Source organism: Eschrichtius robustus, chromosome 7 (genome assembly GCF_028021215.1).
Source record: "Eschrichtius robustus isolate mEscRob2 chromosome 7, mEscRob2.pri, whole genome shotgun sequence".
In the NCBI taxonomy this organism is placed as follows: Eukaryota; Metazoa; Chordata; class Mammalia; order Artiodactyla; family Eschrichtiidae; genus Eschrichtius; species Eschrichtius robustus.
Genome location: NC_090830.1, coordinates 3939656 through 3964013, shown reverse-complemented (window position 1 = coordinate 3964013; position 24358 = coordinate 3939656). Strand labels below are relative to the sequence as shown.

Sequence of the window (24358 nt, the reverse complement as noted above, 5' to 3'; positions counted from 1 at the left end):
TTTGGAATCTTCGGGGTCCCTGGGGGCTAAACCATTGGCCAAGGAGCTGCCCTAGCAGGTACTGCCCAAGCGTGACAGGCTCCAGACGGGGTCATAAAACATTCGAACAGGACATGAAACAGCATCATTTCAAAAGAGTAGTGTTTGTTCTATCAATCCAGAATGTCCACCGGGAGAGGCAACTAGATTTATGGTGAAAAAGTGCTGTTTTGAAGGAGCTGTGTTTTATTTTACAATGAAATGACTAGTCTAAGGAAACCGGCGCTACATTTCTGTTGAAGTCTGGATGTCAGGAACCTGTCTCCAAAAGGCATTTATCAGAACTGTCTGCTCACTCCAAGTGCTTTTTTCAGTCACCACAGGGCAATGTTTTGACTTTTGTGCTTTCAGGAGGTCACTAAATTGCTAGCAAGTGGAGGGAAGATCATTACATTTTGGACTTTCTTGTTTGAGTGCAAGACACTATCCAACAGCACTGAAATCTATAGTCTCATAGAAGCTTCTTGTAAACATATACCATGTCTCCTACAAGAAAAACTGAGAACTGTACGATGCGGGCAATATTTGTTCGCCTGCTCTCAGAATTCCTCACAATGGCCAGGTGCCAGGAGGGACGGTGAGTCGTTGGTGAAATCCCCGGGTTGGACAGAACCCCATCTGACTGAATTAAAAACCTCAAGCCTCAATAATTAAATGCCAAACTTCTTCCCCATGTTTGAAAACTGTACTATGATTATGTATATTACACATGATAAATAAAATTTATAGAGACCTACGATTTCTTTCAAATGATCGAGGAGTGACACTCTCAGTTTGGAGGTGGAAACGGAAAGAGCCAAAAAAAACAATCCTATTGTTGCTTTTACTCTCAAGTTCTTAAGATGCTAGTCAAACACTATTAGCCAGCGAGACGATTTCTCATTCTGTAACTCTTAAATATGCATTCAAAGGCAAACATGGAGGTTTCTCTACTGTACAATATTAAATATCTACAATGTCATGGTTCCTAATGGTTAGGAGAGTGTGCAATAGAGAGCTAGCTATTAGAGATGGGCGTCACAAAACATGGACTCTTAAAAATTACGGATAAATTCATTTTCAGTTCTCTGATTATATCCAACAGACACACATTCTCATCATAAAATATACATTCTCTAGTAAGTTATTTTTGTCCACAGCATATATAAATATGCGAACACAGGTGGTAAAAATCACTTTACTACCAAAGTACAAAACAGTTAACTGCTGAAAAGCTAAAATAAAGGTGTTGCAAGGGTTAAGAAAAGACTGACTCACGGCGTTCCACTTTAAAGTGAAACCAAACGATTTATTTGTGCTAAATGAATGGAAATGACGCACTCAGGATATACTTCTTTGTACACCGCGCTTGCTTTTACTGGGCGAACTAAGCAGTCCTCAATGTTAATGTGCTACTTTCCTCTATGCCTCTTTCCTGCCAGCAATAAAGTATTTTGGCCATTGTGCCAAGATGTTCCTATAATGTTCATTTCACATAGTATTTTCTCATAGTACTCTGCACCTTTAAAATATTTGTTCGAACTCTATTTTAGGGGAACGCAAGTAAAGAATGGAAAGGGAAAACAGCCGTTTCTGTCACCATCACATTGCCTTCTGCAGCAGAAATCACACAGCACGTTCTAATCAGCCATCACAACCACTGGCGGGTAGGACAACAGTTATCGACTCACGTGAGAGGGCCAGTTTGGGTAGGGTAACATCAAGGATAAAGAAAGACTCACACCCGGATATACGATAATTATCTATCCCATGTATGTGGAAAAGGTACAGCCATGTGATCCAATACGTCAGGAGATCTGTTTTACAAGAGACATGGATGTTGAGATATACTGAAAATAACCCACACAAAGTGTATCCGTAGAAAGCTCTATTAAACATTGTCTTGGGCACTGATGCATCCAACTTCCCATTCTATAGTGAGAGCTAGATTTTCAAAGGTCTGAATTGTAGTGCTGAATTACTGGTATGCTTGGTAAACACTATTCTAATGGGGCGGGGGGGGCGGGTAATAACAGCTCAGTAATTTTCTGCAAATTCATGGGAAAAAAAATATAAAAAAGATATCCCTTTTTATTTTACAAACCTAAAAGCCAGGAAAATGAAGCTCTGGGGCCAAGCAAAAAATTGCACACCGCTGCTGAACTACCAAATAGTCGAATAGCCAATGTCCCAGCCAGGGAATGGACGCACATGAAGATTCAAGTAAAACACCGATGGAGAAAGTCGTCTGTTTAGTGTTGTAGACCCACAACACTGGCTGCGTTTTTCCGACACACATTTACAACACAATGAATAGTGAAGCCTAGATAACCTCAGTGCAAATAAGTCAGATCCGAATGAATATGCCAGGGAAGGAAGGAAGCCTTTGGCGTCTTGAGTCGACGGCTCCACTGTACGAACGAGTCCCAACGTGAGGTTCGGACTGCGCACATGCATTAAGGCTGGGAGGAGGGGTGCACCGGATGTTGCGAGGGGGCGGGCTGCGAGGTGGCTGCCGAGGGGACCGCGGGCTGCATGGGTGGCGGAGGTGGAGGTGGCGGAGGCTGGACGGGGGTCTGTGTGTTGGGAGATGGAGGTGGCGTGGGCCGTTTGAATTTGTCGGGGCTGTTGCTCCTCCGCGGTGAAGGCCTCTGTAGACAGGACAGGAACAGCAGGTCAGAGGAGGCACAGACGGCTGGCTCAACCCTAACCCAGCAAGACTCGGAGCCCAGGCTGCCCCAGAGCGGACCAGCAGAGACCAAACACCAGCGAGGTCCTTGGCCATCCCTACTGGTTTCTGAACCAGTTTTCATGAAAACTTCATCAAGGTAGAGTTTACACCGCCATCTATGAAAAAGCTATGCAAAGTCACTATGACACGTGCATCGACCGAACGACTGGACTTTCGCCCTTCGATGAGACAGTCCTAAAATTAAAAAACTGCTGTCACGTCCTCCCCTTAAACCTTTTCTGTTCGTTGTATGTCTCCAGTTCCTTCCGTCCCTCAAACAAGTTGTCAATATCCTGAAAGCTACAGCTCAACCAAAAACGTTCCTGCTTTAATGTAAAGCTCATCAAACCAGCAAAACAGATTCAGAAATATCTTACATGCTTTTTTAAGAGAATGGGGTTCTTCTTTTCAAGATTCCCTCATTGGGAATACCCTCAGTTCTACCCTATTCTCAAATCCCTATTAGCGACATTTCTAACCGGTCTATTAGTCAACTAACTAGCCAGCTCTAATGAAAACACTCCCCTGAGTAGAGTTTGAACCAGATACACTTAAGGTTCCTTCTAATTCCAGGAAAGAAAATTCTGGATGAAACTAGAAACAAGTCTAATTTCAGGAAGAATACTGAGGGTCAGTGAACTGTGAAGGTGCGGACAATAAATATTTTAGACATTATGGCGACCAACGATAATTCGCTATGGCAAGGAGCTGGCTAGAGTTCAAACGAGGCATAGGCCGGAGGTCAAATTACGTTTCACAAAGGGCAATATTTCATAGAAAATGAAGGTGAAGTTTTGCCTCCTGGGAAGGATTTTAGTTTCAACACCAGAATGCAGCATCAAACTGTTGGGAGGTCTCTAGAAGTTTAAGGTGAACTGAAGGAAGGAAGGAAGAAGAAAGGTAAATGTCCGAGGACATCAATGTTGGCTCCCACGGAGGACCAGTCGCTACCACCATCAGGAGTAAAGCGCTGCTTCCTGCCCCATGGATACTCACTGTGATACCGTGGGATGCTCCCATATGCTGCACATGAAGACCTGGGGAATTGTAATAAGACATTCCGGCTCTAGTCAGTGAAGTTGGTGGCGTGAAACCAACTGTGTGACTTGCATACGAGAGACCTGAAATATAACAACAACTTGTAAGTATTATTACAAACTCAACTATCTGGTGTCTTTAAGCATCTAGGAGGCTTTAAAATGCAGAAGTTCTTAGTCACCCACAAAAATGCAAACAGATACGAGGAGTGGTGGGCTCACCAAATGGCCTGCTGGATGGATAACAAGGGATATAAAAGTCAAGCCCCGGAACAGACTCGACAGCCCAGAAATAAGTGCACACATAAATGGTCAGATAATCTTCAGTGAAGGTGCCAGGAATATGCAATGCGGAAAGGGTAGTCTCTTCAACAAACGGTGCTGGGAAAACTGGAGATTCATGTGCAAAAACAATGAAAAGTGGAGCCCTATCTTACACCACACACAAAAATCAACTCAAAATGAATTAAAGACCTAAATATAAGACCTGAAACCATAAAACTCCTAGAAGGAAACACAGGGGGAAAGCTTTATGACACTGGTCTTAGTAATGATTTCTTAAATATGACACCAAAAGCACAGCCAGCAAAGCAAAAATAGCCCAGTAGGACTACAGCATACTAAAAAGCTTCTGTTCAGCAAAGGAAATAATCAACAGAAAGGTAACCTATGGAATGGGAGAAAATACTTGCAAACCATATATCAGATAAGGGGTTAGTATCCAAAATATGTAAGGAACGCCTACAACTCAAAAGCAAATAAACAAATAACCTGATTTTAAAATGGGCAAATGACTTGAATAGACATTTTTCCAAAGACAACATACAAGTGGACAATAGGTATATGAAAAGATGCTCAGCTTCACTCATCATCAGGGAAAAGCACATCGAAACCATAATAGGATATCACGTTAACATCTGTTGGGATGGCTATTATAAAAAATGAAAATAAAAAACATTTCTAAAGTGTTGGCAAGGATGTGGAGAAAAGGGAACTGCTAATGGGAACGTAAACTGGTGCAGCCACTATGGAAAGCAGTATGGAGGTTCCTCAGAAAATTAAAAATACAACTACCATGTGATCCAGCAATCCCACTTCCGGCTATTTATCCACAAGGATTGAAAACAGGATCTTGAAAAGAAATTTGCACTCATGTGTTCGTTACAACACTATTCACAGTAGCCAAGACGTAGAAACAACCTAAAAGTTCATCAACAGATGAGTGGATGAAGAATACATGGTACATACATACAATGGAATATTATTTAGCCCTTAAAAAGAAGAAGACGCCTTTTAAAAAGAACATGGATGAACCTGGAGGACATTATGCTAATATAAGCCAGTAACAGAAGGACAGATACTGCATGATACCACATACGTGAGGGATCTAGGTCAAACTCACAGAAGCAGAGAGCACGACAGTGGTGGCCAGGGGCTGGGGGTAGAGGAAATGGGGGACTGTTGTTCGATGGACACAAAGTTTCAATTTTATAAGAAGAATAAGTTGTAGAGATCTACTGCACAACACTGTGCTTTTTTTCTTTTTTAATTTATTTTATTTTTGGTTGCGTTGGGCTTGTGGGCGTTCTCTAGTTGCGGCGAGCGGGCTCTTCGTTCTGGTGTGTGGGCTTCTCATTGCGGCGGCTTCTCTTGTTGCGGAGCACGGGCTCTAGGCGTGCGGGCTTCACTAGCTGTGGCATGTGGGCTCTAGAGCACAGGCTCAGTAGTTGAGGTGCACGGGCTTAGTTGCTCCGCGGCATGTGGGATCTTTCCGGAACAGGGCTCGAACCCATGTCCCCTGCATTGGCAGGTGGATTCTTAACCACTGCGCCACCAGGGAAACCCCATTGTGCTTTTTTAACAATACTGTACTGTACAGTTAATAATGTGTTAAGAGGGTAGATCTCATGTAAAGTGTTCTTATGACAACTAAAAAAAACCAAAGTCAAGCCTTGACAGGAGTCCAACTGAGATGTACAAAAGTAGAAGACATGAGAAGAAACAAGAGTAAAGTGGAAAAAATAGAGCAAAGGGGTAAAAATCAGATGCAAGGGCTTCCCTGGTGGCGCAGTGGTTGAGAGTCTGCCTGCTAATGCAGGGGACACAGGTTCGATCCCTGGTCTGGGAAGATCCCGCGTGCCATGGAGCAACTAGGCCCGTGAGCCACAACAGCTGAGCCTGCGCATCTGGAGCCTGCGCTCCGCAACAAGAGAGGCCGCGATAGTGAGAGGCCCGCGCACCGCGATGAAGAGTGGCCCCCGCTCGCCGCAACTGGAGAAAGCCCTCGCACAGAAACGAAGACCCAACACAGCCATAAATAAATAAATATTTAAAAAAAACAAATCAGATGCAAGAAAAGGGTAAGTGTCAAAAGATATACCAATAATAACGAGACAAAACCAATGGGTGTGTATAGCAGCCACAAAGCAAACAAAAAAATCACCACTGAGAACTCGGCAACTTCAGGATATTCACTGAAGAAAACAAAAAGCCCTATATATGCCAATGTTCCCCCCAAAGAAACTGATACTTAAGGAAGAAACACCCCCAGCCCACTATAACCTTCTGCATAGTCTTCATCTAGGACCCCAGAATCAGCTCCAAAGTTTAATGCCCAGATCTTAGTTCCCTGACCAGGGATCAAACACATACCCCTGTAGTGGTCGAGCAGTCTTAACGACTGGACCACCAGGGAAGTCCTTAAAGACGCTCTTCTATAGTGTCTTTTGACTTCCACGGTTGAGACATGCAGCCATCACGCCTATCTTTAGTTGTCCTGTCCCAGAATTTGTCTGTGCCCTCAACGTCTATTGTTAAGGATTTTATTTCTTGCTTTGACTATCAACTAGTGTGCTGCTTTCTATTTGACATATTTCCATTTCCAATTGTGGATTTTTGGTTCGCATGTACAAAATGGAGGTCTGGGGTAAAGCACAAGTCTTTGGGAGCTCAGTGGTCATTTACTGTGACTTGTATTTGTATCGCAAGAACTTCGTTCAGCTTGGGGAGGGAAGAAGAGGTTTTCTTTAAACAACTTTGGGAAATACAACCCTAATTCCATTTCTTATGAAAGTGATGAAATTGAAGAGAAAAGCTTTGAGAGTAGGTCCTTATCCCCAGATAGAGAAGCTCAGGGGGTTTGATTCATAATACGAAATAAATAAATAAGATCAAGCCCATTGTCTAGTATGACAAGGTTAATGATGAGTAGCTTAAACTGCTAATCACGAATCTTCAAAGACCGCCTAGTGCCTGCCCCCACCCAAAAAAAAAGTCCCTTCTCTGGCTATTAGAAAGGCCTGCTTTTGGCTCCAAACTATCTCCTGATGTTCTAGGCCAGTGGTTCTCAATACCGAGAATCAAAGCCCTCGTCCGACCCCAAATCAAGTGAATCCGAATCTATGGGGAGCACGGCCCCAGGGCAGCCGGTGATAAGACCCACAGTGACCTGATCACTTTTGATTCTGACCTCCACGTCTCAGTTCCCACCACGGCCTTTGCCTGGGATGTCTTCTCTTTACTGCAGGACTCGGTTCCTTCTTCTCCCCTTGTCAATCAGGACCTCACTCAGCCTTTGGAGGGGCAGAGAGCCCAGACTCCAGAGCTGACTGCCATATTATCTCGGGCTCTAGTTCTGCCACTTGGTGCTGAGCGACAGTGGACTTTAGATCCCTCAACTGTGAAATGAGATTATCACAGTGACTGCGTAAGGTTGTTGTGAGGATGAAATGAGTGCCTGGCACAAAGGAAGGGCTCAGCATGTTTCGGCTCATTAACCGCTCCTGCAGGGCTCTTCTCAAAAGCTCTCTAAGCTGGTAGCTCTTTCTTCTTTGAAACTCTCTTTATTTAGCTTTTTTTTTTTACTTTACCTTTTTAAAAAACAATTTTATTTATTTATTTATTTATTTATGGCTGTGTTGGGTCTTCGTTTCTGTGCGAGGGCCCTCTCTAGTTGTGGCAAGCGGGGGCCACTCTTCATCGCGGTGCGCGGGCCTCTCACTGTCGCGGCCTGTCCTGTTGTGGAGCACAGGCTCCAGACGCGCAGGCTCAGTAGTTGTGGCTCACGGGCCTAGTCGCTCCGCGGCATGTGGGATCTTCCCAGACCAGGGCTCGAACCCGTGTCCCCTGCATTGGCAGGCAGACTCTCAACCACTGCGCCACCAGGGAAGCCCTATTATACCTTTTAATTCTATCCTAACTTCTTATTTTGACATAGTTTGTGATTCATAAGAAGTTGCAAAAATACTACAGGGCCCCTGTCTACCCTTCACCCAGCTCCCCCCAGTGATATCTTACATAACCACAGCACACTGTCAAAACCAGAAAACTGACACTGGTCCAATACGAGTGACTAAGGTACAGACTTTATTTGGATTTCATCAATTTTTAATGCATTCTTCGTGTGTATGTGGGTACAGGTGTAATTTTTATCACCTGTGTAGATCCAAGTAATTATCACCACAATCAGGATACAGAATTGTTACGAAACCACAAACAAGCTTCCCTGTGTCGTCCCTTTATAGTCACCCCTTCCCTCTAATCCTAACCCCTGGCAACGACTGATCTGTGCTCCATCACTGTAATTTTGTCACTTTGAGAATGTTATAGATATGAAATCATATAGTATATAACCCTTTGAGATTAGTTTTTCATTCATCACAATGCCCCTGTGATCCATACAAGTTATTGTGTGTATCAAGTTAATTCCTTTTTAGTGCTGGGTAGTATGTCATTGAGTGGATGTACCACAACTTAACTTTTTAGGGGATATAAAATACATAAAATTCGGGCTTCCCTGGTGGCGCAGTGGTTAAGAATCCGCCTGCCAATGCAGGGAACGTGGGTTCAAGCCCTGGTCCAGGAAGATCCCGCATGCCACGGAGCAACTAAGCCCGTGCGCCACAACTACCGAGCCTGCGCTCTAGAACCCATGAGCCACAACTACTGAGCCCGTGTGCCACAACTACTGAGCCTGCGCTCTACAGCCCGTGCTCCACCAACAAGAGAAGCCACCGCAACGAGAAGCCCGCGCACCACAATGAAGAGTAGCACCCGCCTGTCGCAACAAGAGAGAGCCCGCGTGCAGCAATGAAGACCCAACACAGCCAAAAATAATTAAATAATTTTAAAAAAAAACTATAAAAAAGGCATTGCTTGTTAAAAAACAAGCAAACTATATATATATATATATATATATATAAAATAAAATTTATTATACTTGGCCTTGTATTAAGATTATCTTATTTCTTGTGTTTTGCCCCCCTACTTGCCTAGGTCCTATAAGCTCTTAGAGGCCAGAGACCATGTCTTACTAGTTTCTGTTTTCCCTTAATCATCATGCATCTGACCCTCTTGCCCAGGAATACAACAAACGATAAGAATCCCAAAAAACCTAGGTAGAAAATATCTCCTAAACAGAATACTGTGGCTTTATAAAGCTATTCCTGGAATAAATTGCTCTTGCTGTGCTATACAAATGCATTAAGTACAGTAAAAATTTTTAAGATTTATTTCATTGTCCACAAGCTCAAGACAACAAATCTTAAAAATGACTCATGAAAAGCAATTCATGACCAAAAACCACTGAGCAAGATGAATCAAGATACCAAAGTGTATAATCCATAGAAAACCAACTACCTAAAGGAAAATTGCAAGAGGTCAGGGGGACAGGGAGAGGAGACACTTGAAAACACTAAAATATTAACACTGCCTTTGGATAAAAGGATTCTGGATGAGTTTATTTCTGCTTCTTTATACCCTTCCGACTGCCCCCAAATTCCCTCTAATAAATCTTTGCTAAAGGAAGAAAAAACAAACATCGTCAAACCAAACTAAAGGCAGACACCTTCTGTTCCTTTGAAATTTATCTTAGTTCTACAAGTCAGACATGTCTCTGTTAACACTCGTACGCTAGAGATACGACTTCCTCTTTAACGCTCTCTGATCTGGCTCTGTCCCCATCACTCCATCAAGGCTGCTCTTGCCAAGGCCAGCAGTGTTTCCGTGCTGCCAGGTGCACTGCTACTCTCCACCCCTCATTGCACTTGACCCTGGGGCAACGATGGACAAAGCTGACCCCTCTCTTCTTGCTGAAATGCTTTATCTTAACCTCAGTGACATCGGATACCAGTTTCCCTTCCCCTTCCCTGGTAGCAACTTCCCAATCTCCTTCGCCAGGTTTCCTCCTGCACCTGACCTCTAAATATTACATCCTTCAGGATCAGATGGGAGGATTTTTCTCTTCTCCCTCCATCTTCCACGACTAGGTGATTTCATCTATGTTAGTAGCTTTCTTTAAAATAAATTTTTTATTTTAGAATTGTTTTAGGTTTACAGAAAAGTGGCAAAAATAGTACAGAGAGTTCCTGCATCTCACACTCTCAGATTCCCCATTATTATTATTTTTTTTTTATTTTTTATTTTTTATTTTTTGGCTGTGCCCCGAGGCTTGTGGAATCTTAGTTCCCCAACCAGGGATCGAACCCAGGTCCTCGGGAGTGAAAGTGCGGAGTCCTAACTACTGGACCACTGGGGAATTCCAACAGATTCCCTATTATTAACTTCTTATGCCAGTGTGGTACCTTCATCACAACTAATAAACCTATGTTGACACATTATTATTAACTCAGGTCCATACGTTATCTGGATTTCCTGAGGTTTTGCCTAATGTCCTCTTCCTGTTTCAGGAACGCATTTAGGATACCACATGCTATTTAGTTTTCATGTCTCCTTAGGCACCTCTTGGCTGAGGCAGTTCCTCAAACTTCCTTGTTTTTGATGACCTTGTCAGTTTTAAGGTGTATTGATCAGGTATTTTATAGACAGACTGTCCCCCTACTGTCTGATGTTTTCCACGTGGTTAGACTGGGGTGATTGGTTTTGAGGAGGAAGACTACAGACGTAAAGGGCCCTTCTCATCACATCGTATCAAGGGTACATACTACTGACATGACTGACCATTGTCGATGTTGACCTTGATCTCCCAGATGAGGCAGTGCCTGTCAAGTTTTTCCTCTGTAAAGGTACTTTTTATTTTTAAAATAGCTAAGAAGTTTTTAATTATTTATTTAGTTATTTTATTTATTTTTGGCTGTGTTGGGTCTTAGCTGCGGCACACGGGATCTTCGTTGTGGTGCGAGGGCTTCTCTCTAGTTGTGGCACACAGGCCCCAGGGAGCCCGGCTCTGTAGCTGTGGTGCCAGGTTCCAGAAAGCGTGGACTCTGTAGTTTGCAGCACGTGGGCTCTAGTTGAGGTGCGCGAGCTCAGTAGTTGTGGCACACAGGCTTAGCTGGCCCGCGGCATGTGGGATCTTAGTTCCCTGACCAGGGATTGAACTCGCGTCCCCTTCACTTTAAGGTGGATTTTTTACCACTGGACCACCAGGGAAGTCCCAAGGTACTCTTTTTTTCCCCCCTCCCTTTCACACTGTATTCTTTGCAAGGAAGTCCCTATCTTTAGCCCACATTTAAAGAGTAGGGAGCTATTTCCACTTTCGTGAGGATGGAGTCTCTATGTCAATTATTTGGAATTCTTCTGTATAGGTGATTTATCTCTTCTCCCTTGTTTATTTACTTAGTCAGTCATTTGTTTATATCAGTGTGAACCAATGCATATTTGTTTTATGTTTGGGTTATAATCTAATATTACATTATTTATTTTATTGCTCAAATAGTTCCAGTTTTGGCCTTTGGGAGCACTTTCAGTTAGCTCCTGTGTCTCTTGGACCAATCCTCATCTTTTTGTTTTTTGAGCTTCTCCTTACTTTCTGGCATTACCAGATTGTCCACGTTCATCTTGTATGTTCCCTGCCCAAGGCCCTAGAAACAGCCATTTCTTCAAGGAGCCCTAGTTCTTTTCATTGGAGAATAGAATTAGAAACCAAGATCTGGGTGGTGGGTATGCCTGTTGCTAGTGGGGTGTAGATCCTTTTTAAAACTTCATTATTCCCCATGGCTGATGTAGGCACATGAAAATATGTTAACTGGGAATGTCTTTTTCTTAGGCTACATAAAATAGTGAACAACCTGAAAAAAATTGTTGGAAAAATAATACTGTCCCTCTATATAATCCACATATATAAATCCACATATAAGCAAGAAGATTTTTCGTAAGTACTGGGAAATGCACCTTTCAATCAAATTGTGAGATAGCCCTCAAAATATTCCAAGTCAGTGAAAATGCAAGACTGCCAATGCCAATGTTAACCAGAAATGGTAAGGGAGGAAGAAGAGCCAAAATGCTTAAAATGGAAATGAAAACTATACAAACAGCATAATTCCACTAAAAGAAGTGATTAGATATTCTTAATACTGAGAACCACAAATTCTTCCAATAAAAAATGAAGTGAAAAGAAAACTTGAAAATTCAGATTTTGCTAATGTATTATGTATCCAATGGACTAGATTAGAATAGGAGTAATGCTACCGCCAAATAGGAGATCATAATCTACTTTGACGATATTATAGAACTTAAAATATGGTACAAATGTTCTCACTAAGGATGGCTGAGAGAAAAAAAAGAAAAATCTAGGTGTTACTTATTATGATGTAGTTTAAGGGAAAACCAACTAGCTCGTCTATACAAGCGAGCCCCACATTACAGGAACAGGGGCAGTGAAAGCCAAAATTCTGTGCGTGGAATAAAATCTTCCTGCAGAGTATTTGTTACCATAGAAGTTAATATTCCCAACCGAGGCCTCACTTTTGTTTTTTTCTTTCTTCAATGACCACAACACTATATTTAATGAATTGGAAGTTACATGCCTGTAGGTTTAAATAAATCAAAGAGAACATGAATTTGTATCAGCATGAATCTGCATCACGATCAACTATAAAAGCCTCCCTCCTTCTTGCTTCTTCCTAACTCATGACTTCCTTTTATATCAATAAATCAGAAAGCAAAGACAACCTTTATGATGGTAACGAAACCCAAGTGCTATTTGGGGAAAACTGAGAGGCGGCTAGGGAGAGAAGCTTCTGGAGAGACCTCAAGGCCACTGCAGAGCAGGAGAAACAGATTCAGGAGCATCCTCTGGGCGAGACCAGCCGAGGAGGACCGTGCTGTGGATCTACAACAGAAAGCCCTTTTGATTCGCAAACAGCCCGTCTTCCCCCGGTCAGATGCCAGAGAGCGTGCCGGCCCCAAGCGGACAAAAGCTGCCACGCTTTGCGTTGGACTTTTTAAAGATCACCCCTCTTACAAAAAGAAAAAGTCACAGCAGCACAGTGCTTGGGTTGGATCCTCAACTCACAAAACCAAGCCTCTTCTGCCTGCCACCATCCACGGCCACCTGCGAGGCTGCAGCCATTTCCCCTTTGTCAACCTGAAGGGCGTCCCTGGTGTTTAGTTATTACAACAGACAAAATGAGATGTCATCCTAACCTGAAGCTGTTTTACTGTCCAAACCCACGAAACCTTTACTGCTGCCACCCTTCTAAGCCGTCACCTCACTTTACTCTGTGTGAAACTGCTCCCCCACCTCCCTTCCCCCCTCCCCACACACTTTTTTCCCCAACTCTGTTGAAAATCTGTTTACCAGTGAGCACAAGAAGATCAGCCTGGACACTTCAGTCACAAGACACAATCCCTTGGCCGACTACCTTTTCTTTCCTCCCTCCACCCCACTTGCCAACCCCCGCCTCCGGCCCCCTGCTTCCTCTTTCTTCCCTGCTGGATCATTTACTTGCCCTCCTGGTCCGAAAGCCCCATGCTGTGCGGGTACCGAGCCAGAGACCCTGGGGAGAGAGTTTTTCAGGGTCAGATGAAGACAAGCATGCCTTTGAGGGAAAGGCTTCTGAGGAGCAAAGCCAGAGGCAGAAGCAAAGCCAGTTCCTCCTTGCACGGCCTGCCTGCTAGGGCCGAGGCCCACTCCCCCATCAGTGGAAATAGCAGGAGGCAGCTCGTGCTCGAAAGAACACAGGCTTTGTGTGAAGCGAGACATGCCCTGCCTGGCCACTGCCACTTCCTGGCCACGTGACCAGTAGCTACAGAACCACCAAATGACTGCTTCCTCAATTTTAACACGACGCCTGCGTTAATTATTCTGAGGATAAAAAGGAGATGAGGTATGTAGACCATAATGAGAGAATCCATAAAAGATATGCTATGATGCATCTCAGAAATCTGCCCAAGGTTTCTGTCAAACCACCGGCACTTAAAATCATAGTCAAAGACAGTCTTTTTAAAAAGGTTTTTTAGAGTTAAATTACTTTTTTGGTTCCAGAAAACCACCAGCTGACACTGTTTCAAAATTGCAAGCTAAGACTCAGTTGTGATAGCACTGATCGTTTCTGATGTTTTTAGACAACACATGACCACTCTCTGTTCACAAGATTTTCATATGCTAGAAGGGAATGTATTCAGGGCTACGTTAAATACAGCAGAAACAGAGGTAGCTGAGAACACGTACTCACCAGGTGATATCGGCCGGCTAGAACTGGGAGAAGGTGTGTAAGGGATCGGGCTGGACACAGTGCGAGGTCTTAATCCTTGTGCAGACATCTCGTTAAAATACCTAAGAGGAGTGGAGGAGATGGTTAGAGCCGCCTGCATTCCAGTAGTTCCTAAGAAAGCTCCTGTGAGAAAATGTTTGGGGTTCACATCTTGCGGTCAAACTCCTGAATGTTTAGAAATCAATGCTGTAGTGAGGAGACATGTATCATAGGGACTCCGGAGCCATGCTGTTCCACTGCTTGGCAAAGCTCTCTCCCCAGGGGCACAGGTGAGGGAATCCAGGGTGTTTTCGCTCAGGATGGAGGCCTGGTGACAGAGCTGCGTCATGTAACAGAGAGGACCAGGCTTTTCTCCATCACACTATGGCTATGTAGAAATTCAGCACCGCTGTCCCAAGAATTAGACAAATCCACGTTCTAGTGGCTACCTGTAAACTGTTACTTGAAAGGCAAAACCAGACAAGCCCTCTGAGACGCATATCATCGAATTAGAGATATGTGATCCCGTGAAATGGATGTCAATTGTCTACAAGGCAGGCCTTGTTTAACAAACAGTCACGTGTTCAAATGCAGAGCGTGGAATGTAATAAATGACACGTGGGCTGAGCACCTCTGCAGGTCACACCGTGCCGGGTCTGACTTATTACTGGATTCGGAAGTCACATCAGGCCTCACTTTGTGAACAAGCACAGAGAGCTGATGAGGAGGAATTTCCGCTTGAGAGACTCCCTAATAAGCGCTCCTTCCCAGGCCTTCTGGCCAAAGGAAGGAACGGCCACGTGTGCAGGTGTTTCTATCCCAGGAAACGTCTCAGCCCTGATATACAACCAGTTCACGTGAGGAACTTTAACATAGGTATTTCTATGCTAGTTTATTCAACTCGAAGAAAACCAGACTCCCAAGTTCGGCATGCACCTCTCAAGGAGCTACCTACCACCAATTCTTCCTACTCTCTTTAGCACGGCCCACCATAGTGCCACCAGGCTGGACCTCTTGTATTCTACAGCCAGTGAGGTGGCTAAGACCGCCTCTTGGTCTTTAAGGAATTAAGCACACTTGTAGACGTCTCAAGTGTCTGACTATTTTCTTTCTCCCAAATAGGACATCATCATTCCCAGTAGAGAGCGCATATGTCTTTATTCAACAGCTGTACTCTACCTGGGATAATCTGACCTAAAAAGGTAAGGCAAACCTTCTGGAGTGAATACCAATTCTGGAAAAAAAAAATGTATCTGGAAAGCCTGAAGTAGCTTCAGTGTTGTCACCACAGTCGGAGGAATTGTCCCTCAGAGTATGTCGTACTCAAAATCAAGCACAGGGTACTGTGTGTGTTAATACATGCTCTGCTCCATGTCTTAAGGTAGTTAAAAAAGTAGTTAATAAGTTATCTACTATTGTAGCTTATGTTTTCAGAGGATAAGAGTTTCAGAAAGAATGAGACACTGTCTGAAGCAGATTAGTGAAATTCACAGTTAAGGCTGATAGTTTTATAATATAAACTTCTGAGAAAGAATCCTCTTTATTCTTTTCAAATGAGGAAGATATTTTTTTAAAAAACAGATTTAAGTCTGTTTTTTATAAAGTTTTTTAAATTATAAAAGTAGATCAGGAATTCCCTGGCGGTCCAGTGGTTAGGACGCTGTGCTCTCACTGCTGAGGGCCTGGGTTCCATCCCTGGTCGGGGAACTAAGACCTTGCAAGCTGTGCAGTGCGGCCAAAAAAAAAAAGTAGATCTTCATTATAGAAAAATTTACATTTTTCATGAAACGATAATACCACTGTCCACAGCAAATTAATCAAAAGCCTCGTTAGCCCTCTGGATCTATTCAATAAGAGAAAGAGAGTGCTGATCTGCTAACACCGCCCACATGTGTCCAAACAACATGCTCTGGCATCAACAGCTGCCCAGCCCAGGTGCATGCTGCTTATCTTTTTTTTTTTTTTTTTAATATTTTATTTATTTATTTATTTATTTATGACTGTGTTGGGCCTTCGTTTCTGTGTGAGGGCTCTCTCCAGTTGCGGCAAGTGGGGGCCATTCTTCATCGCGGTGCGCGGGCCTCTCACTGTCGCGGCCTCTCTTGTTGCTGAGCACAGGCTCCAGACGCGCAGGCTCAGTAATTGTGGCTCACGGGCCCAGTCGCTCCGCGGCATGTGGGATCTTCCCAGACCAGGGCGCGAACCCGTGTCTCCTGCATTGGCAGGCAGATTCTCAACCACTGCGCCACCAGGGAAGCCCCATGCTGCTTATCTTAACGATCACCTCACTCCCAAGTGCAGAGGAGGCGGGCAGGTGGGGAAGGAAAGGAAAATCTGGGTGAGCAAGGAGAACTGAGACATGCCCTCTAGTTAACCAAAGGATGCCTCTCTTATTCCGGCCCATTTCCCAGTGGGACAGTGGGGGGACTTGATATTGAGACCTGAGCAGATAAATGCACTGCGTGAGTTCTATTTTTGAAAAGTAGCTGCAAAGAGGTTGAAAAGTTACCAAGTGTGTTAGAACAAAGCCTCTGGCTTTCAGCAACTTCCACCCACCCCCGTGGACTCTTTCGCCCCCTGGATGTATTCGCTTCCTCAGGCTGTACCGCGCACCACCTGCTCACCTGTACCCAGGGATTAAGATATGCGCCCATGCTCTAAAGAGACGTGGCCCAGGATGAGGCGATTCAACAACACCTGCAAACGCTGCCTCCCGACACAAAACCCGCCTCCATGTCTGTCCCATTGAGTAATTTGGGAAAGGCCATTTTTTTTTTGTCTTTTTGTGTTTAAGGAGGACGGTCAAACGTCTTCATTTATCCCATTCCCAGCATCCGCACTGAGGCCACGGTATTCATCATCACAATAAATAAGCGTGCCTGCCATCTGCTGCCTCATCTTACAGGAGGTGAAGAGGGGCTGCAGCCTGGGCTGCTGTTGTTTTCCCGAGGCTCGTGAGACATGCACGCACCTTTCATCATCCATCTCTAAGCTGGACTCGCTCTCGGAGAGCTGTCGACAGAGGGCCTCTCTTCTCTCCATCTCCCTCTGCAGCTTCCTCTGCAGCCTCAGGTTCTCTTCCCTCATGTGACGTTCCTCCTCCAGATACTGAGCCATTTTCTCGGAATCTGAAAAGCCAGAGTTCTCAATTAAACCACGGTCCGTGCATATTCCACTCTTCAGAAAGACGGTGGTCCAGCTCCTGCGCCACAGACCAAGAAGGGCTGAAAGACAGCCATTCTCACTCTCCCACACACAGACGAGATCTGGATTTCAAGTTTATCCCAAGTACCAAGGTTGACCCACGATTTGCATTTAGAAAAACAGACGAAAAGCAGTGCTGTCAGGTTAGGCATCTTCCATCCTGCTTCCCTGCCTTCTAAAGAGCTTTATGTAGAGGAAGGAATGCTGGAGCTACGTGTGGCCTGAGCAGCTCCCAGAGCTCCCTCTATACTGCTGGAGCGGAGAGGGAAGGGGGTCCAGCTGGGGAAGCAGACTCAGCCCATGGGCTCCCCTCCAGGCACCAGTTCTGCTGCCTGTCAACTCCAGACACAGCGGGGTAGGTCACCGATGGGAGCACACCCATAGGTCACACTTGTTAGCACACCCCCCAGTGCACTGGGAGGTGAGGGGGGAGAGGTTTGCACACGGAGAACCAGTGTACTCAACGTGCTAGGTAACAGTTATAAATCTTTTTATAAAACTAGAAACTGACAGAATAAGCAACTTTAGATCATCAATATTTCAAATCAGTCTAGTTTTTGGTGTTTGTGTTACTGTTTCCTGACTTACGTACAGCCTTTCAGAGTCAAACAGCAGGTAAAGACCTACATGCAGCCAGGATCTTGGGATGGCACCATGCTTATGACAAATACCCCTTCCTTGGGAGCTGCCCCATATGCAGAGAGGTCTCTGCTACAGTGCCGGCCAGAGCTAACCAGCCCCAGGGCGAGACGCTGGGCCCAGGCTAAGCCAGCCAGATCATCCTTCCTTCGAATCTGAAATGTGGAACTGATACCTTCCTGGGGCTCTGGAATCTCGTTCTGCTGAGTTGCCTGGACCCACTGTAACCCCTGCCCTTCTGAGTGACTGTGCAGGATTCTGTGGCACGCTCCAGCGTCCTTCCAGGAAAAGGGAAAACATGACCCTCCCCGCTTTCCTGGTTTACCTCAGACACAATATGTTGTTACTAAGTATCTTGAATACTTATCTTGATATCTTGAATATCCTTATTTCAGAAATTCAAATGAAAATACCAAAACTATTAAACACTATTATGTGCACTAAACACCAAATCCCTGGGCCGTTTTCAATCTACCCAGAAACCCTGCTGTCTAATCCAGATGCAAAAATCTCTTTAATGGAAGGCATGCTGGGAAAATATTTACAAAGTACACTTTTCATATAAATGATTTAAGCTATTTCATCCCAAATATGTCAGCAGACGGAATTTTTCACTTGCTCTACAGGCATCGCTACATTGGCCTCTTGGAGTATCTACTGTTTCTAGACTAGAGGGACAGTTGTCGGAGGAGGTTGCCTTTCTTTTCCATAAATAGGAAAGCTTCACAGAACTGAGGATTCATGAGGCTTTGAGGATAATTACTGAAGAGGAAACACTGTCTTTCAAAGAAAATGGCAATCCTCTAGCATCTGGGGAAACCAGCAGGGGGATCCTTAAACAATAAGCTACCGACAAGAACATCAGTCACCAGGAGTGATGGCTGAAAAGACCTCCTGGCAGTCTGGCAGTTAACCCAGAAGCTGGAGGCACGGAGAAGGCACCAGGCCCACAGCCTCTGGGAGTGAGAGACCCAGGCACAGATGGCTGACGCCGTGGCATTCCTTGGGTGCCCTCTGCTGGCTACCGCACACCTGACTTCAAAGGACTAGATTTACTCTCAGGAGTCCTCCTCTTTCTCCCACGAAGAGCTCCCTAGGACTTAGGGGCCAGAGGTTATGTTGCCCCCACCTTCAGCCATCTCACAGCAGTTAGTCAAAGATAGTGTCAACTGAGGGTGACTTACAGACAGTCTCCCGAGATGAGTCCTACCTGATCCCAAGGTGTCCTGTACCTTTTAAATTCCCTTTCAGGTTTATGGATAGAAAATACTAGCCATATTGGATGGGGTGCCCAGACCCCATCCAAACCACTTAAATCAGAATCCCCGAGGATGAATCCTCTCCACTGGTCTACCAAAAACTCCCCAGGGGACTCTCATGTCAGTTGAGAGCTACTGGGAGAGCAGTTCAAGTTCAGACACAGCTGGACTTGGGGGAGAGGGACCAAGTGCCCCAGGAGCTTTCACAGTGGACAAAGTTATCCAACCTAAGGAGGCAGAGGCAGGTGGATGAGGAAAGTCATTAACTCATACTCTACTCCCAACCCAAACCGACTGCGTGCCGCTAAGTGCCACGGCTTTCCCTGTCCTCACAAAATCCAAACAGCACTTTACAGAAGCCTCTGTTGATATCCGCAGTCTCTCCAGAGACCAAACAGTGCAGTAGGAAGGAAGTAGAGGAGATAAGATATTCTTCCCAAATTTCTTCTCAAAATATTGTCTGGGGAACAACAAGGCAAGTATATACAAGAAAGAAAAATATAAACTGACAGCCGTGGAAAGAGTTCAGAAAGCTGCTACAAGACCTGTGTCTGTCCAACACAGCAAAAGCTCAAAAAATATCCTAACCTAAAGCAACTAATATTTGAGAACTCCTTGATGTGTTTTCACAGAATACACATCCATTATGGTTCTCAAGCAGGGGTACATATCAGAATCACCTCTATTTAAAAAAATACAGAGGACCAGACTTCACCCCTAGAGTAAAAGCCCAGCACCCTGGATGGGGTCAGACAGGACAGTGGACTCCCAAAGATGTCCGCATCCTAATCCCTGGAGCCCGAGTCCATGTTGCCTTCCATGGTAAAAGAGACTTGCAGGTGTGATTAAATTAAGGACCTTGAGATGGGAACTCATCCTGGATTATCTGGCTGGGCCCGACGCAATCAGAGTCCTTATACAGGGAAGGCAGGAGGGTCAGAGTGAAAAGATGTGACAAGAAGCAGAGGTGGGAGTGGTACCAATGCAAAGGAGTCATGAGCCAAAGAATGCAGACAACCTCCAGAAGCTGGAACAAGCAAGGAAACGGATTCTCCCTTAGAGCCTTTTACAAGGAACCAGCCCTGCTGACACCTTGATTTTAGCCCGGTGAGACCTATTTTGAACCCAGGCCTCCAAAAAACGTGATATAATAAAATTTGTGTTGTTTTAAATTACTAAGTTTGTGCTCGCTTGTTAACAGCGGCAACAGGAAACTGAACACACTGTACTTCTTAAAGGCTCCCACGATAACCCTGATGCACCCATCCCAGATGCGCTACTGGACTAGGACTTGAAATCAACTTCGGAGAAGAAAACGTAAAGATAAGAAGCACTGAAATCTGAAATGCACATTTCATCTGACTCAGCAAATCCACGCCGTGGAATTTACCCTGAAGGTGTTCGTGCACAGGTATCAAACGTCTGTACGGAGATGTTCACTATGGTTGTAGCATCACCACCCAAACGGGTCTGTTGGTAAGGGATGAGTTAAATAAGTTACAGTGTATCCATACACTCAAATACTACACAGCCTTTAACAGGGGGGAGGGGACTCCCCTGGCGGTCCAGCGGTTAAGACTCCGCGCTTCCAAAGCACGGGGCGCGGGTTCGATCCCTGGTCGGGGAACTAGGATCCCACATGCCGCACGGTGCGGCCAAAAGATTAAAAAAGGGGGGGGGGCAGGGGGAGTAAGGCAGCTCTGTATATATTGGCAGAGAAAAAACTGTAAGACATAGTAAGTGAAAAGAAAAATGCAAAAGGGTATGTTCATTGTGCTACTATTTATATAAAAGAAGTCTATACACACACACACCTGAAGAATATATTAAAAATGTGTTAGTTGTGAGAACTGGGCAGCTGGGGATCGAGGTGAAAGGGAGACTTATCTTTCCCCTGCATACCTTTCACTGTATTATCTATTCAAATAAGTTGAACGGCCTAAAAACCAAAACAGAAGAAACCCAAGTGAATGCACAGTGATGTAATCAAGTGTCCAGAAATTAGTTCCTTTGATTTCCAAAAATAAAAAGGAGAAATTTCAAAAGCATTTATTCCTCAACCACCATGAACAATCGTTAACTGAGGCCAAGTTTCGATAGTAAAGAAGATAAACACTATTCTCTGCCTAATGCCCCCAAAGTACACTGAGGTCTCCTGCACTGCTTCTGTTAGCACCATCCGAGAGATGAACACCAGGGGGAAGGTTAGAAATAGTACCTCTGATATAAAATAGATAACTAATGGGGACCTACTGTATAGCACAGGGAACTCTACTCAATATTATGTAACGACCTTATACAGGAAAAGAATCCAAAAAAAAGAGTGGATATATGTGTATGTATAACTGATTCACTTTGCTGTACCGCAGAAACTAACACAACACTGTAAATCAACTATACTCCAATAAAAATTAATTAAAAAAAAAAAAAGAAAGAAATAGTACCTCTGATTCTGGACCATCCTGAAATTATGTGATTTTCTAGAAGTATTCTAAACTATTTGCCCTGCCCTACTGTAATTTTTTTTTTAAATAATCTATTCCAGGATGACAGACACATGAATATGTACTAGCAATGAAACACAATATGAATTTGATTTATACAAATTCAATAGTAAATATAGGTAAAACTCCCTACTTGGTAAGTGGATTAATTCTGTGGACAGATGACCAGCGACACCAAGGCTACGTACGCTGTAACTGGGCAGCTCTCAGTTGCTTCTTCAGCCTCTCCACTTCATTCTTTAAAAACCTGATGTGTCGCATCATGTTTTCTGGAGAGTCGATCTCCATGGAGATGTCTCTAGGCGATGGGGGAGCAGACACCGGCTGGTCTAATTTCTCCTGCAGGATTCTTCATTGAAAAGAAAATTCCAACAATGAAAAACAGTTTGCCTTTAAAACACAAAACGCTGATTTGACGCTCACCGTTGTCTATTTAAAAAATACACAAATAAGTTCTCAGCAATCAGAAAAATAAATAAATAAAAGACAAAAACAACAAATTCTAGCCGGGAGTTTTAACAGCATGCTCATGTTAATTGCCAAAATTCACTGAATTGTTTAACCCCTGTGCCCATTTTCCATCAACTTCTGGTCGCCCTTACCTGACAGTCAAGTCAAAGGGCAGAGCTGAAGGAGCCACCTTCCTTTTTCTCCTTTCAAATGGCCACTGGTAATTAAGCCTTACTGAAAAAAACGTCTGTAACACTGGCTTCTGATTATCATGCCGGAATACACTGGGCAATCAGAATGATCCGCTGACTAAATGGTCCACATGCTGGGTTGGAGGGAACGGCGACACTGGAGGAATTTCCTCTCAAGGCTTTCAGTTGAAACTTACAAACTACAGACTATGAATCTCCTTGGAGAGTGACATCAGGTAAAGAGACTGACTTCTCAACTCCCCTCCTGAAAAACCAATCCTGAGGGTATGGCAAACTGCACTGAAGGCCCTTTGCTTCTGGGCACAGCAAAGGTAAAAAGAGTTAAAAAAACAAAAACAAAATGTACTGGGTTAATAACTGGTGGTGCCACCTTCTCTACCAATTATCATTATTTTGAAGCACATAAAACATGAATATTCTACAAAATGACAATTTCATAATGTTCGATGCAATAACTTGGTACTTATATACATAAAACCTCCCACTGCTTTTGGCAAAGGAAGACAGACTGGCAACAGACCTCTCTGCCCCTTTTATAAGCTGCTGGGAAGTTTCTGGTTTAGTTTGGTTTTCACCTTTCTACCACTGAGTTTACCCAAGTGCAAACTGTGAATTACCTTCAGGCCTAGCCTTGCTGAGAAAACTAGTAGGTAAAATATTGTAATGGTCCCTCCATCTATTATATGAAATAATTTTTCAAGCTTCAATTTATTAGCACTACTGTAATAAGGCAAAACACAGCTGATTCAACTACTGCTTGAATAATTCCCTATAGATACACCTCAGATTGTCAGTTTTCTTAAAGCCTGGGTGGGGTATGGCTCTATGTTGCAAATCTTGAGATGAACTCAATTTATGGATGTTCATCCAAAGTACTTATGGAAAATGTCTCTGGTTAGCAAACAAAAGATCGTGGTGAAGTAGATGAATGAATATTTTCAAGGAGCTCCCTTTCGACACCCAGACACACATCCCACCCACAGAACCTCCTGCCATTATTCAAGCTCTGCTCCACCCACCCCAAAGCACACAGTACTTGAATCTAAGGGCCGAACCGGACCTCGCACACAGGGGTTCAAGAAATACGTGCTGCTGAGTATTCCATATCCATGTACATACATTCAACACCAAGAACCCTAACCTTAAATATGTACCAGTATTTCTTTATAGCAAGTCTTAAACACAGAGATGATCATTTTTCTATCAATCTCAGCCTCCCTAATGAAGTACCTTCTAGAAATGTGTGATAATTCACAGTACATAGCACATATCCTAAGCACTTCAGAAAATGAAGGGGGAAGCCGGTTCAATTAGGTAAAAAGCTGGAACTGCAACCTTCCTCTAGAACAACAGAGGTGAACAACAGCTCCTTAGTGAATTTCTTCATAGGCTTTAATACCAAATGAAAAGAAATTCTACCGGGTCAGTGAGGGAGAAGTATAAAGAAGTGACCAACAGGAGGATAGGCTATCAACATTTTTCCCAATTGTCAAATTAAAATGAGTGCATCAACCAAGGAATTAAAATGTCCCATTGTCATTCCTCGGTCACACCCAGCAAGCTACCCCACTCCTCCAACACACACATACATACAGAATACCAAACAGCAAGACTAAACAAACCGCTTTTCAGCTTCAAGTTTATCCATCCTTTTCCAGAGACGATTCACTAGTGCCTCTTGTTCTTGTTCCAAAGTATTTTCAAGGTCAATCTTCTCTCGTCTCAGCTGAAGGAAGGAAAACAGTTTTACTGAGAATTGTAGACCACTTAAACTTTGTTAATTAGATTTTTTTTGATTGGACCATTAGGACCCCATTTCACGGAGAAAACTGCAAAGGAATGGCCAATTTTCTGGCACAGACACATTAAGCGCA

The 24358-nt window shown here is 44.0% G+C and overlaps 1 protein-coding gene across 1 annotated transcript in view; it reads right to left on the bottom strand.

Annotated features, from left to right (window-relative positions):
• Positions 1 to 2136: 2136 nt before the first annotated feature.
• CCDC6 (coiled-coil domain containing 6) overlaps positions 2137 to 24358 on the bottom strand; it is a 109226-nt gene continuing 87004 nt past the window's right edge. The window contains exons 4-9 of the mRNA XM_068547496.1: positions 24107 to 24210; positions 22011 to 22171; positions 17188 to 17344; positions 14199 to 14299; positions 3746 to 3870; positions 2137 to 2669 (exon numbers count right to left, since the gene is read on the bottom strand). Of these exons, the coding sequence (XP_068403597.1) occupies positions 2475 to 2669; positions 3746 to 3870; positions 14199 to 14299; positions 17188 to 17344; positions 22011 to 22171; positions 24107 to 24210 (843 nt within the window). The 3' untranslated portion in view covers positions 2137 to 2474. The remainder of the gene's footprint in view (positions 2670 to 3745; positions 3871 to 14198; positions 14300 to 17187; positions 17345 to 22010; positions 22172 to 24106; positions 24211 to 24358) is intronic.